Source organism: Procambarus clarkii, chromosome 84 (assembly GCF_040958095.1).
Source record: "Procambarus clarkii isolate CNS0578487 chromosome 84, FALCON_Pclarkii_2.0, whole genome shotgun sequence".
Classification (NCBI taxonomy): Eukaryota; Metazoa; Arthropoda; class Malacostraca; order Decapoda; family Cambaridae; genus Procambarus; species Procambarus clarkii.
In genome coordinates, this window is record NC_091233.1 from 20,213,295 (window position 1) to 20,229,569 (window position 16,275).

General features: G+C 42.9%; 1 protein-coding gene across 1 annotated transcript in view; it reads left to right on the forward strand.

The window, feature by feature from the left end:
- Positions 1–16,275, forward strand: part of dlg1 (discs large 1) — a gene marked incomplete in the record, with an annotated part of 879,898 nt that overhangs the window by 745,355 nt on the left and 118,268 nt on the right. The window contains 2 exon segments of the mRNA XM_069316591.1: positions 10,066–10,172; positions 15,864–16,035. Of these exon segments, the coding sequence (XP_069172692.1) occupies positions 10,066–10,172; positions 15,864–16,035 (279 nt within the window).

Sequence of the window (16,275 nt, forward strand, 5' to 3'; positions counted from 1 at the left end):
GGTAAGGTTGACCCTCTGAGGCAAATGGCAAACAGAAATTTCTCACTGAAAATTTTATACCTGGTCTTTGAATGGTCGTTGGGTACAGTTGACGGATCGATTTGGTCGATACACAGGTGCATCGACAGACCAATCCGTCCTCAGACTATGTCCATTCCATCCAGCGGTCAACCCCAAAGACGCATTCATCAGTTTGAACATGCTGTTCATTCAAGAACAAGATTTATCTCAAATATAAATTAATATTAATATATATTAGCATAAAGTGCATATTTAGGCATTAGGTTAGGTGTTTAGGTTCTGTTGGCGATTATTTGTATTTGGAGTACGTGGGTCAACCCGTCCTCAACTCAAGTCCATTCCATCCAGCGGTCGACCCCACAGACGCATTCATAAATTTTAACATGCTGTTCATTCAAAACGGGAATTTTCTCAAGTATAAATTAATATTATAATATATTAGCATATTGTGTATATATAGGCATAGGATAGGTTAGGTTAGGTGTTTAGGTTCTGTTGGCGATTATTTGTGTTTGTAGTACGTGGGTGAAGCATTTACAGCGTTGTGATTCGAACACAAGTCGTCAGTGAAGCACTTGTTCCGGAAGTGTTCGAACGTCATCAGTTGTGAGTGGTGTGTAAACCGTTTGTCATTCATAAACAGCTGGGGGTTTGGCGGGTGGATGGAATGGACTTTGGGTCTTTGTTTGGAGGACGGGCTGCGTCCTCACACTAGGCTGTTTAAAACAGCGGCTGTCTTCATAAACAAAGTCCATTCCATCCACCCGCTATTTATGAATGACAAACGGTTTACACACGACTCACAACTGATGACGTTCGAACACTTCCAGAACAAGTGCTTCACTGACGACTTGTGTTCGAACCACAACGCTATAAATGCTTCACCCACGTACTACAAATACAAATAATCGCCAACAGAACCTAAACACCTAACCTACTCTATGCCTATATATACACAATATGCTATTATAATATTAATTTATACTTGAGAAAATTCCCGTTTTGAATAAACAGCATGTTAAAATTTATGAACGCGTCTGTGGGGTCGACCGCTGGATGGAATGGACACGAGTCGAGGACGGGTTGTTCAACGATACAATGCTAAGAACTCACTAGAATAAATTAATTAAATATAGGGCTTACAATATAGGCTTAATTCACCAAGAATAGTGATAAACATTAAAACGATGAATTAGGACGATAAATGGTGAATGGAAATGTATAGTAGCCAGGGAAATGGTGTGTGTGTAGGGGAGGGGGGGGGCTCTAAGGGGGTCAAGAATGGTGTGTGTGTGTAGGGGAGGGGGGGGCTCTAAGGGGGTCAAGAATGGTGTGTGTGTGTGTGGGGGGGGGGGGCTCTAAGGGCCTCAAGAATAGTGTGGGGGGGCTCTAAGGGGGTCAAGAATAGTGTGGGGGGCTCTAAGGGGGTCAAGAATGGTGTGTGTGTGTGGGGGGGCTCTAAGGGGGTCAAGAATAGTGTGGGAAGTATACATTCCCCTGAGAGTGATGCTGCGGGAGTCTTGATTTCGGGAGATGAATTGATGATGCCGTGAAGCTCATGCGGGCATCTGGTGACGCAGGAGGGGTGCCAGGTGACGCAGGAGGGTGCCAGGTGACGCAGGAGGGTGCCAGGTGACGCAGGAGGCTGCCAGGTGACGCAGGAGGGTGCCAGGTGACGCAGGAGGGTACCAGGTGACGCAGGAGGCTGCCAGGTGACGCAGGAGGCTGCCAGATGACGCAGGAGGCTGCCAGGTGACGCAGGATGTTGCCAGGTGACGCAGGAAGCTGCCAGATGACGCAAGAGGCTGCCAGGTGACGCAGTAGCATGCTCGGTGACGCAATGTGGCGTCAAGAAACGCAATATGGCGTCACTTGAGACCAAAACAGGTGGAGGCAGGCACAGTGCCGTAGCCCAGGTGAGGGCCACGTGACATTTAGTGGCACTCCATAAACCAGTGGTCATCCATATTGCTGGCACTGTCTTCCAGGACTCCTAACTGGCAGTGGTATTTGGGACTCCTTACTGTCTGAGGGGGAGAAGGTGTTGAGAGTATTAATAACACACACACACACACACACACACACACACACACACACACACACACACACACACACACACACACACATCACACACGCCCCCACATTGTGGGGGCCTCGTAGCCTGGTGGATAGCGTGCAGGACTCGTAATTCTGTGGCGCGGGTTCGATTCCCGCACGAGGCAGAAACAAATGGGCAAAGTTTCTTTTACCCTAAGTGCCCCTGTTACCTAGCAGTAAATAGGTACCTGGGAGTTAGTCAGCTGTCACGGGCTGCTTCCTGGGGTGTGTGTGTGTGTGGTGTGGGGAAAAAAAAGTAGTTAGTAAACAGTTGATTGACAGTTGAGAGGCGGGCCGAAAGAGCAAAGCTCAACCCCCGTAAAAACACAACTAGTAAACACACACACACCTTCAAGGCAATCTACACAACATTCGTCAGACCAGTATTAGAATGTGCAGCCTGGAATCCGCACCTTGGGAGGCATAAAGCCGAAACTGAAAAGTACAAAAGTTTGCAACACGACTGGTGCCGGAGCTAAGAGGGTTAAGCTATGAGGACTGGTTGATGGAACTAAGACTCATATACCTAGAAGATAGAAGAAAAAGAGAGGGAATATGATCGCAACATACAAGATACTGAGGGGGAAAATAAACTCTTTACGTGTGGTACATTAGGGGTTGTCTCATGTGGAAGTGAGGCACATTAGGGGGTTGTCTCACATGGGAGTGAGGCACATTAGGGGTTGTCTCACTTGGGGATGAGGTACATTAGGGGTTGTCTCACATGAAAGTGAGGCACATTAGGGGGTTGTCTCACATGGAAGTGAGGTACATTAAGGGTTGTCTCACTTGGGGATGAGGTACATTAGGGGTTGTCTCACATGGGAGTGAGGCACATTAGGGGTTGTCTCACATGGGAGTGAGGCACATTAAGGGTTGTCTCACATGGGAGTGAGGCACATTAGGGGTTGTCTCACGTGGAAGTGAGGCACATTAGGGGTTGTCTCACGTGGAAGTGAGGCACATTAAGGGTTGTCTCACATGGGAGTGAGGCACATTAAGGGTTGTCTCACATGGGAGTGAGGCACATTAGGGGTTGTCTCACGTGGAAGTGAGGCACATTAGGGGTTGTCTCACGTGGAAGTGAGGCACATTAGGGATTGTCTCACATGGGAGTGAGGCACATTAGGGGTTGTCTCACATGGGAGTGAGGCACATTAAGGGTTGTCTCACATGGGAGTGAGGCACATTAGGGGTTGTCTCACATGGGAGTGAGGTACATTAGGGGTTGTCTCACATGGAAGTGAAACACATTAGGGGTCAGAGATGACACTACTCACTACCAATGAGTGATCGATACACCCCCCCCCCCTCACTGTCTGAGTGTGGGAGGGGGGGGGGAAGGGGTGTGGGAGGGGGGGGAAGGGGTATGGGGGGGGAGAGGGAAGGTGGGGGGTGAGAGGTTATGAGAGGTCAGACGTCTCTCCCTAAACCCCCAATGAACACTTTGAACCTCATGCTAGATGAAGACGGATTTTGAAGAAAATGGGAAACAGTTAGCATCATCAGAGAGAGTACTAGGAGGGAGATGCCCGGAATTGAGCCCGGCCTCGTAGCTCCAGACCCCGCCAGGAGGCCTGGTTGACCAGACAGGCTTGGTCAGAAATCGAACAACCGGAACATTGATCCCCGGAACCATATTTCATGCTAAGGTCATTACAATTCACTTGCCTGCAGCCTGTGTACGATCCTTTGTACGATACAAGTGACAGCGAATATAAGACGGTTCGTCACCAGAATCTAAAACCTAACCTAACTTAACCAAAACAAACCCAATCTAATCCAGACTAACCTAACCGAGCGTAACACAGGTTAATCTAAGCTAACACATCATAACTTAACAATATATATGGTTTTTAGCCATTTAAAAATTAGATTTGTTTGAGGCCCATTTGGGTATGACTTGAGCCAAGCTTGTGTACGACGCACTTAAGTTGCTCCTTAACCACCTTAACCACCTTAAGGAGTCCTTGTTAGTGTGACGCCTTCTGCACACAGTGATGTGGGCGAGAGGAGGTCTTGAGCTGTTAGATGGGATCGAACCCGGGTCCCTGGGTTCGTGGGGTGCACAGGTTTTGACGAGTGAACCAATGATGGTCTGGGAAGCATCTCAACCTATGGAAAACTGGTGTTAAGGATGGTAATGGTGTTGATTATTGAGTTAAATCTCTCTCTCTCTCTCTCTCTCTCTCTCTCTCTCTCTCTCTCTCTCTCTCTCTCTCTCTCTCTCTCTCTCTCTCTCTCTCTCTCTCTCCTCTCCTCTCTCTCTCTCTCTCTCTCTCTCTCTCTCTCTCTCTCTCTCTCTCTCTCTCTCTCTCTCTCTCTCTCTCTCTCTCCTCTCTCTCTCTCTCTCTCTCTCTCTCTCTCTCTCTCTCTCTCTCTCTCTCTCTCTCTCTCTCTCTCTCTCTCTCTCTCTCTCTCTCTCACACACACTCTACAATCTACGTTAAACTACAGACCCTTATCTTATCATGACAGCGTGATGGTGGTGATGGTGAGGGGATGAACCAGCATATAGTGAGTAACTAGCGATAGTTACCACGAATCACCATACTTTAATGGCGGTAATGGTGGGTTGAGGATGGTCCCTCCCCCCCCCCCCCCCCTTCCTCTTCCAGAAGACTGTGTCAGGCAAGGGAAAGAGGGCCTTCTTCTTTGACGCCTGACTCCGTAAGGCGTTTGAAACAATAAGTGTTACGTAGAAAAGAGAACAGACGTATGGACCATGATTCCAGATACTTGGATCTCAGCATGTATATTAGCAATATTATGAAAATATTATAGAATAATTCAAATATAGTTCACAGACATGGTGTGTGGTGATGCCGAGATGATGATGCTATATGATGCTATATGGTGGTGATGCAGTGCCATCATGGAGTCCCCACCTGAAGAAACACATAAGGAAACTGAAAAAGGTTCAGAAGTTTGCATTGAGACTCGTCCCAGAGTTACGAGGGATGGGGTATGAAGAGCGCCTGAAGAAACTGAGCCTTACGACATTAGAAAAAAAGAAGGGAGAGGGGGGATATGATAGGAACGTATAAAATACTCAGGGAAATTGACAAAGTGGAAATAGATGAAATGTTCACACGTAATAATAACAGAACGAGGGGACATGGGTGGAAGCTGGAAACTCAGATGAGTCACAGGGATGTTAGGAAGTTTTCTTTTAGCGTGAGAGTAGTGGAGAAATGGAATGCACTTGGGGAACAGGTTGTGGAAGCTAACCCTATTCATAATTTTAAAACCAGGTGTGATAGGGAAATAGGACTGGGGTCATTGCTGTAAACAACTGATGGCTAGAAAGGCGGGATCCAAGAGTCAATGCTCGATTCTGCAGGCACAAATAGGTGAGTACAAATAGGTGAACACACACACACACACACACACACACACACACACACACACACACACACGGCGGGACCAAAGAGCCAGAGCTCTTTGCCATATGAAGGGACCAAAGAGCCAGAGCTCTTTGCCATATGAAGGGACCAAAGAGCAAGAGATAATGAGTACACACACACACTCACACCCTATAAAATGCTCTGGGAATGGGCCAGAGTTGACAAGAACAATTTGAAATGGGCGAGCAAGGACCCAATTAGAAGCTAACTACCCGAATGTGTCGCAGTGATGTTAAGGGAGAACTTAATTTAGCGTCCAAGCAGTCAATTAGCGAAATAAAGTGGAGAGAACAAGCAACTGCAGGAGCAGTAGTCATGAATTCTTGCCGGTGACGCCATGCATATATGCTGCAAGCTGAGATAGGAGTCATCAAGTATTTGTGTGTCCACCTACGAAACCTGTACATCTTTCCCCGATCGTCTCACACACACACACACAGGCGTGCTGTTTCAGGATGAGTTTAAGAAAGGGGTTCGTATTGAATATGGATTTTCATTCCTATTGTTTCTTAGTTTTATTAAAACTCATTTGTGTTCACGACGGGTCTCTCTCTCTCTCTCTCTCTCTCTCTCTCTCTCTCTCTCTCTCTCTCTCTCTCTCTCTCTCTCTCTCTCTCTCTCTCTCTCTCTCTCTCTCTCTCTCTCTCTCTCAAATGGGGGAGATATACCTTAACAAAGCTAGTCAAGAAAGGCCAAAGGATGCAGGACTGTCTTAAGATATTAGCTGCCTCTCCGCCCAGGACCGGAGGGACACGTTGAGAAACTATTCCTGTGCCTAAGAATTAATGAGACACGTGACAATGTCTGGGAACCAGTGAGACACATGCCTCGGTCTGCGCACCCAATGGAACGCATGATTAGGTCTATAGTGACCCAATGGAACGGATGCTTAGGTCTAAGGACCAATAAGACACATGCTTCAATAGGTCTGAAGACCGATGAGAAACGTGCATAGGTCTAGGAGCCGATGAGAAACATGATTTTGATGGTTTTGATAATATGGTCATTGTGGGAATTATGATCTGAATATCTTCCTCGCCAAATATGTCACATTATTTACGGAATCGATCAATCCGTTGAAAATGCGACGTATTTGCATGAATTAAAGCAGCGTAATATTGACGTTTTCTATGCATCGGCCTCTGGTAGGTTAGGTGGGTTGCTTGGGTTTGTATATTTCTGTTTTTAGACATTTATTTTCTGGTGGGTTTTTGTGTGTTTTTTTTCCTGAAAATTACTTCCAAATACTCTAGGCCTAAGCCTATTTTATTTTTATATTAACGATATTGATAATTACAATGTTACGATGACCTCAGTGGCAAAATACATTTTGGAATAAATAATGGCATATACATTTTCCTATAATCAACAGTTATAACTAAAGAAAAAAGTACTCTGGTTCACTTTTGCAGTCTCAAGTCTCTGTTTTTGTTTTTGTGTGAACTCTGTATAGCAATAAAAGTATTTCAAAAGTATATAAACAACTTGGAGTACATTATGTTGGGCACTCAAAGACGAAGCAAATCCTTTGACGGTGAGCTCGATGACCGACACAGTAGAAGGACGTTTGTTGAAGTCTCTGATCGAAAAAGCTCAAAGAAAACTGCAAATGTCGATAAAAAACGGGAAGATAAACAGATAATGAATAACTACAGAAATAACGAAACTGACCTGCATAAGGCTGAGAGGAATTTGAGTATGATCGAAATGAGGGAGAACGAGGAAAGAAGAAGTAGGAGCAGCAGAGGCGACGAGGAACAGCATCTCAGAGAATACGTCTTCTCGAAACGAGGCATCGAACTCCAAGAAGCAACGAGGCGGACGAAGGAAAATGGCGACCCAAGGAGACTTCGAGACTCCGGCCGGAAAGTCAGACGGGACAAAGACAAGAGGAAGTCCTACCCGAGCGAAGGCAGCAGGAGGACTCGAACTCCCCGGAGGTCGAGGAGGCCTTCCCCGGTGAGGTCGGTCTCCAACAACTCGACCTCCTCCTTGACCTGCTATGACGACAACGATGATAGCATTGCTTATATCGTGTATGAGCGAGCTGTAAGTTGGGGCGCTGGCTTTGTTTAGCTTCTTATCTGGAATTCATTACTTGGTTACCTGTAATTGTACGTGTAGTTACCTTTTTGTGCGTGTAGTTGTTTACTTTGTATGTGTATTATATTAGTTACCATCTTTGGATGTATGGTTCTTGCTGAATTGTAGAGAATACATGATTGATGACTTCAGCAGTTTATAGAGTAAGGTAACAAGTTGTTTATCTGACCTGCCTGCGGTCCTACCTACTCTGAGGTCTGTGTGAATACTGACTCATGATGAAGATGAAGCCACTCAAAAGGTGGCACGGGCATGAATAGCCCGTAAGTGGTGGCCCTTTTGAGCCATTACCAGTATCAAGAGCTGATACTGGAGATCTGTGGAGGTGCGACTGCATGACGGGAGATGTCTCCCGTGTCATCACCAGAATGTCTAGTACCAGCTTTCTGTGGAGAATGGCGTCAGAGGCTTACTCGACTGTGATTGGCTATCTCCCAACCATACGTGTGATTGTTTACCCTTGTATGTGTAATTGTTTACCCTTGTATGTGTAATTGTTTACCCTTGTACGTGTAATTGTTTACTCTTGTATGTGTAATTGTTTACCCTTGTATGTGTAATTGTTTTAGGATGTTGATGATTTAGGGAGCCGGTTGGCCGAGCGGACAGCACACTGGACTTGTGATCCTGTGGTCCCGGGTTCGATCCCGGGCGCCGGTGAGAAACAATGGACAGAGTTTCTTTCACCCTATGCCCCTGTTACCTAGCAGTAAAATAGGTACCTGGGTATTAGTCAGCTGTCACGGGCTGCTTCCTGGGGTTGGAGGGCTGGTCGAGGACCGGGCCGCAGGGGACACTAAAGCCCCGAAATCATCTAAAGATAACTAAAGATAATCTAAAGATAGGTCCCCCATGACTAGAAGTTTAGCTCTTTGTGTGCTGCTGTTGCTGCTCTCTGCAATTCATCTATGCATGCCTTGTTGTCATCATATTCCTGCCTAGGTCTTCTGTTGCTTGCGGGGGGGTTGTAAATTACCAGGGGGGGGGGGAAATATCCTATTTCCATTTGCTGTCAGTTCCAGCGATGGAGCCTATGTATGCATTTGCATTCTGATTTTCTAGTTCCTCGAACTTCAGCCTCCATTTTACCAGGAGTGCCACTGCCAGTCCTTGTTGTCTTTTTTTTTCTCATTACATGGTATGCCCCTGGAAATATTGCATCAGATATCATATCATTTATTTTTGTTTCCACTATTTCAATTAAAATAGGTTCATGTTTGCTAACCCTTTCTTCGTTTTCTATGCCTTGTTTGTAACTCCATCAGTGTTTATGTACCATACCTTATCTGCTGGATACCTGCGCTTGATGGGGTTCTGGGATTTCTTCTACTCCCAAGCCTGGCCCGAGGCCAGGCTCGAATTGTGAGAGTTTGGTCCACCAGGCTGTTGCTTGGAGTGGCCCGCAGGCCCCATATCCACCACAGCCTGGTTGGTCCGGCACTCCTTGAAGAAAATTATGCATACGTTTGGTAAACATTATAACACCAATTCCATGTCTTTGTGAGAATGGTCGAGGTATTGACTGCAATTAACTAAAATTATAAATATAATTAGTGGTGTATATTTCATCTTTCTATTCTTTTCAAAGGGTGTGAATGTTTTAGGTTGAAACTAAAATTTTTTGTTTAATGTGTTAATAAACTGGAAAATCTTGAAAGTGGTTCTGAAGCTGTTTTAATAAATTAATAATAAAAATAAGACCTTATTTGCCGTCCTTTGCATATATCTGTAAATGTCTGGTGTCCTTTAGAACCACTGAACATTTTCTTTATTTTTTTTCAAATATGGCTGAGACATATTTTTTACCTCTATTCAACTTGGCATTCAGGAGAATTTCGGAGTCATTAAATGACATAATACTGCTCCATTACTTCTGCCATGAGAGACTGAATCATTTAATGAATTCATTAAGATTCTTTAACTACTAAATTGCACATGGAAGCAACCTAAAATTATATCTTACACTTTTCTCTGTGATGGATTGCATCCATCCTTTGTAATGGTTAATTTAAAGTGTCCTCTCCTAACGTACCAGAGGACCCAAAACAGAAAATGGGACAGTATGTCACTTTCACCAGCCGCATCTATTTTCTAGTACGTCAATTTTTGGCCCAATGTTCTAATTGGTTAATTTCATTAACCTGGGCTCTAGGAGACTCAAACTGTGGTCCCCCCACGAATGTGATGCTGAAGTTCTATCTATCTATTTTAATTAATTTAATTTTTAATTTGTGTATACTTTATAAGGTGGAGATCTTTGAAATAATTGAATCCAAAACTATTAGCCCGATATTTTGCTTTTTAGAAGAATTCGAGTATTTCATGTCTTTTTCAATGGACCTGCTTTCTTTACAGAAATATAGTGTTTTAGAAGAATTAAGCAACCAAGCATTCCCATTTTCATGTCTTTTTCAATGGACCTGCTTTCTTCCTTCAGACCAATGGCGGACCAGACGAGTGGGAGAGCGAGGAGATCACGCTGGAGAGAGGGAACCAGGGGTTGGGCTTCAGCATCGCTGGCGGCACAGACAACCCCCACATTGGGTGAGTGCCACAAACTCCATTAACACCATATATCCCTGTAAACACACAAAATGTAACAGCCCCCCCTATTATTCCCTTGTTTACAACTTGTCATAAAGTTGTTACATCTTGTTATGACGTTTTTATGACGTATTAGAACATGGTTACATTTGCTCTGTTGGTTGTTACAATTGTTAGACGTTGTTAAACCTTGTTCAAACGTTGTAGCAACGTTGTAGTAACGTTGTAGCGACGTCGTAGCAACGTCGCGTGTTCGGCAGGATGAAGAGTTGCAAGATGATGAATTCTCTACTCGAGAATATTGAGGCCAGACGATAAAGCCTCCCACGACTGGAGTAGTCCGTCTGGTTTTACCTGAATTTACCTGAGGGGCCACTAACACTATTGGCCACGACGAGGACAGGAAGCTGGCGGCTTGTCAAAGGTCTCCCCCCCCCATTTGCCCCAGGTTGAGATACTTTAAAAACCCATCATGGTTCAGTTGGCAGTGCATGTGTGCCTGAGGAGTCCAAGGATTCGATCCCATCATATGACTAATATTTTCTCAGGAAAAATGTCACATTCTTATGATTTCATTGTGCATTCGAAACAGAATTCAAAATTAGCTTTATATCACAGCCTTTACCACTGTCGATTAATTTAAAAGTTTTTTCACAGCTTGTGTTCCCATATGTAGTGTCTTGAGAGTTCCTCGTCTTCTATATGACTTGAAACTTGCAGAACTGATATCTTGAGGTTATCTTGAGATGATTTCGGGGATTTTTAAGTGTCCCCGCGGCCCGGTCCTCGACCAGGCCTCCACCCCCAGGAAGCAGCCCGTGACAGCTGACAAACGCCAAGATACCTATTTTACTGCTAGGTAACAGGGGCATAGGGTGAAAGAAACTCTGCCCAGTGTTTCTCGCCAGGCGCCTGGGATCGAACCCAGGACCACAGGATCACAAGTCCCGCGTGCTGTCCGCTCGGCCGACCGGCTCCCTATGTTTGATGTTTACAAAAAAAAAAAAGCTTCATATTACACCTGTTTAGTGTGTCATACTGCAACAACGATTTTGTAGAAGTATCACCCCCTCCTCCTGTTTTGGTAGTACTTATAGTAACGATGAAGACTATCGTACATATATTGACATTAAAGGCAGTTAGAAAGTAGAAATCGGTACTATTGAATTTGGAGAAACGGGTAAAGGTTTTGGATTTATGTTGCTAAGGCAACCTAACCTAACCTAACCTAACCTAACCTAGCCTAACCTAACCTAACCTAACCTAACCTAACCTAACCTAACCTAACCTTCCCGTCCCTTCCCTTCCCTTCCTAGGCTATGTGAGGTCTAATATAGTACAGTACAGTACTTATATGTGCTATACTAGGCCTAAGAATATTTAAGTTTGTTTTTAGCTTTATTTTTTCGAACTCTATAAGGTGAATAGTACCAAATTGTACTACACAGTATAAATCCCTTTTACGTCAATATATGTACGATTGTCCATGTACATATGGAGCCAGTCGGCCGAGCGGACAGCACGCTGGACTTGTGATCCTGTGGTCCTGGGTTCGATCCCAGGCGCCGGCGAGAAACAATGGGCAGAGTTTCTTTCACCCTATGCCCCTGTTACCTAGCAGTAAAATAGGTATCTTGGTGTTTGTCAGCTGTCACGGGCTGCTTCCTGGGGGTGGAGGCCTGGTTGAGGACCGGGCCGCGGGGACACTAAAGCCCCGAAATCATCTCAAGATAACCTCAAGATAACCAAGATACATACTTACAAAAAAGTACTATCTAAACAGGAGGATGGGTTGAAAAATATACCGAGCCTTGCACAATGAAATCACAAGAATCTGATGAAATATTGCAGCCGTACGTTCGATCCCATTGTACTGCCTCAATATTTTCTCACATCAAACCATTTTGTTCACATTAGCATTGTTGCCAGGCAGTGCCCTAGATGGGATCGCTTGATATTACAGGCCTAAAATGTATAACTAGTGTCCATTTTGTGACTAGTTTTGACAATTTTTCAGTGTGTTTTGATGAAATCTGCTGCATAGATTTATTAAAGCTTTGTCATACACTACAAATAATAATTTCTGTTATCCTCATAATAACAAAATCTGGAGTTAATTGTAATTAATATTTTAAATAAAATTTCAACCTTCTTGGCAAATACAGTACAATACTGAACAAATCCACAAGGGCCTTTACGAGGGTTCGAACCTTCATTTGTTCATTTGATGCATCACGCTATTGTGATTTGTGTGCTAGGTTGGCCCCTTGTGGATTTGTTCATTTGTGGATTTGTTCATTTGATGCATCACGCTACAGCTATTGTGATTTGTGTGTGCAGTACAATACTGGTTATCTCGGTTATCTTGAGATGATTTCGGGGCTTTTTAGTGTCCCCGCGGCCCGGTCCTCGACCAGGCCTCCACCCCCAGGAAGCAGCCCGTGACAGCTGACTAACATCCAGGTACCTATTTTACTGCTAGGTAACAGGGGCATAGGGTGAAAGAAACTCTGCCCATAACCTAACCTACTGTACCTAACTTGGTAAATGAATTTAGTAATACTGTACATTATTTATAATTAATTACGTATTTTAATTTGTGTTAAAAATATTGAGTTAATTTTGTAATGCAGTACAGTATTTATAATTTGCCAGTTTGCCAGACTGCACACTGTCTCTTGCCATGTATCTGTACTACTGTACACTGTCATGTCATGTTAATGTTCTGCTGTACACTGTCACTTGTTAGGCATCTCTACAATATTAGCAAACACCAATAGCTTAACAACACTGATTAGGATTATCTCTTGTGCAAACTATCTCTCTGTATCTTCCAGATACTATATCTCAGCATATTGTGTATTACAGTATGTGTTTGGCATCCCATACCAGCATATCAGTATTATAATAATGACTCAAATACAGTTTGATTTATAAGATATATAATGGATTAGCTTACAGTGGTTATTTAGTAGACTGTACAAATATTTGTATATTTTATAAGCCTTATAAAATATATCTGGAGTATACCATGAGTATATCTTTCAGGAGTTGCAGGCGAGGAGTCACAATAACGTGGCTAAAGTAAGTTGACCAGACCACACACTAGAAGGTGAAGGGACGACAACGTTTTCGGTCCGTCCTGGACCATTCTCAAGTTGATGAGAATTGACTTGACACTCGAATCAACTTGAGAATGGTCCAGGACGGACCGAAACGTCGTCGTCCCTTCACCTTCTAGTGTGTGGTCTGGTCAAACTACTTCAGCCACGTTATTGTGACTCATCGCCTGCATATGGATACCAAAGTTAAAGTATAATTCTGTTTTAGTGAACCCCTGAGAACATAAAATCAATGATCCAAATAATTGTAAATGAATGATACCAACATTGAACCATATAACAGATTGTACCCCTAACCCTACTGGACTTTGAAGTAGCCATAGACAGCATGCCCCATGCTTTCTGTATCAGGCCTGGATTCCTGGAATTATATATTTACTGTACCAAGAATTGCAAAAGAACACTATCACAAGCCCTAAATATCTTTTGGAGATGGCGCCTAGATGCGGGTGTTCTTAAAACAGTGGAGATTGCACCAGTTCACAAAGGAGGTAGTACAGTGAAATGCAAAAAATTATAGACCAATAGCTCTAACATCACAAATCATAAAAATCTTTGAAAGAGTGCTAAGATGACCACAAAACACATAGGATCACAGTGTCTCCACAACCCTGGACAAAATGGGTACAGGAGTGCCCCTCACAATTGCTAGAATACTATGACATGGCCTTAGATGCCATGGAAGACAAATTAAACACTGATATAATATACACAGATTTTGCAAAAGCTTTCAACAAGTGTGACTTTTGTGTCACACTTGTCGGTAACAGTAGAGTACTGGCAAAGTAGGAAGATGGATTTTTAATTTCCTAATGAACTGAACCCAGAGTGTAATTTATTTATTTATTTGTATACAAGAAGGTACATTGGGGGTTAAGAGAGTACATAGCAATGATAATTTTACATTCTTGTAAAGCCACTAGCACGCATAGCGTTTCGGGCAGATTTTCGGGCAGTTTTGGTAATGGTCAAAGAAAAGTAACAAAGTAAAATCTGGATAATCCACCATGAAAAGCTCAGTCCCCTAAGGTACTGTGCTTGCTCCGGTACTTTTTCTCATCTTCACATCAGACATAGACACGGATACTAACTACTATGTACGTTATCATCCTTTGAGGATGGCACCAGGATTTTCATGAAAGTATACATTATAGACACAGCAAACCTTGAATCTGATGTTAATCAGTTTCAGTGTGCTACAGAATATAACTTGATGTTTAATGAAGATAGTTTCAGCTACTGTGCTATGGAACAAAATACTAAAACTGAAACCACAAATAAAATGCAATCAAACTACACTATTGAATGAAAAGCATTACAAAAGATTTGGGATTAATCATGTTGGAAGACCGTCTAAAGAACACAATAATGTTGCTGTTGCAATTGCACGAAAAATGACAGGTTAGATAACAAGAACCTTTCAAACAAATTCCATATCAATGATGATATTTTTTAAGACATTAGTGCTCTCTATGGTAGAATATTGTTACTAACAACCCTATTAAAAAGCTTAAATAAGAGTGTCTCTCTCTCTAGCCTCAAGAGTTCAGGTGAGAGAGACGTAATTATTTACACTTGGAAAATATTAAAGGGACTGGTTCCAAATCTATACACGGAAATAATGCCACATAAAACCATGAGGCATGGCTGGATGCCTCATGATTTTATAGCCCCATTGAAAAGCAAGGTGCAGTAGGTATGCTGATAGGAAACTTCAACACAACACAAATCAACACAAAGAACCTAAGACTTTGCAACACACTCTACACATCTGGGGTATAACTGGCTGACCTTTCACTGTGTTCGAGATTAACTTAATAAACACCTCCAAAGGGTATCTGATCAGCCAGGCTGTGATTTTTTTTTTTTTTTTTTTTTTTTTTTTTTTGAGATATATACAAGAGTTGTTACATTCTTGTACAGCCACTAGTACGCGTAGCGTTTCGGGCAAGTCCTTAATCCTATGGTCCCTGGAATACGATCCCCTGCCGCGAAGAATCGTTTTTTCATCCAAGTACACATTTTACTGTTGCGTTAAGCAGAGGCTACAGTTAAGGAATTGCGCCCAGTAAATCCTCCCCGGCCAGGATACGAACCCATGACATAGCGCTCGCGGAACGCCAGGCGAGTGTCTTACCACTACACCGCGGAGACTGAATCATACAATAAGCTGTGAGCAGCTGTGTCCAACAGCCTGGTTGACCAGACCACCAACCAGGAAGCATGATCAGAAACTATGATGTGAGAACATTGGTCCCTGGAACGAACAACAGGTAAGAAACGGGTAGACTGTGGGACTTGATTGTGTCAAACATACTGTATTTAAAAATACTGTACTAGTATATTTACATACAGTATATCATTACAGATTATTAACAGTAAAATTAATTAATATTAAATATAAATTTTGTGTACAGTATTTGTACACTTAAAAAGGCATTGATCATCTTCATTGGGATGAATTTGTATTTAGTAATATAATTTTCTATATTCATTGAAGACTTGTGTGTCTTTGTGTTCAGCCATTCTTATAAATCAAAACTTTTCTAGCAATTTTGTTCATTTTCAGCTCGGACACTTCCATCTACATCACCAAGCTGATACCTGGGGGAGCAGCGGCCAATGATGGTCGACTGCAGATTACAGATGTTATAGTATCCGTTAACGATGTCAGTGTTGTCAATGTTCCTCATGCATCGGCAGTTGATGCACTTAAACGTGCTGGTAACACTGTACATTTGGTGAGTAAGCTTTTTTTTTTTTTACATATTAAGAAAATCATTTTTTATGTATGGTAAGTATTCAGTTGTCCTGTTTAAAATGAGGTTATTTATCCTGTTTTTTAATGTAAACACTGTAATACATTATTGAATTTCTTCTTTTTGTCTATTCTGAATGGCACCAGAGTCAGAAAATCAAGTTTTATGTATGGTAATTATTGAGTTGTCATGTTTAAAATGAGATTATTTATCCTGTTTTTA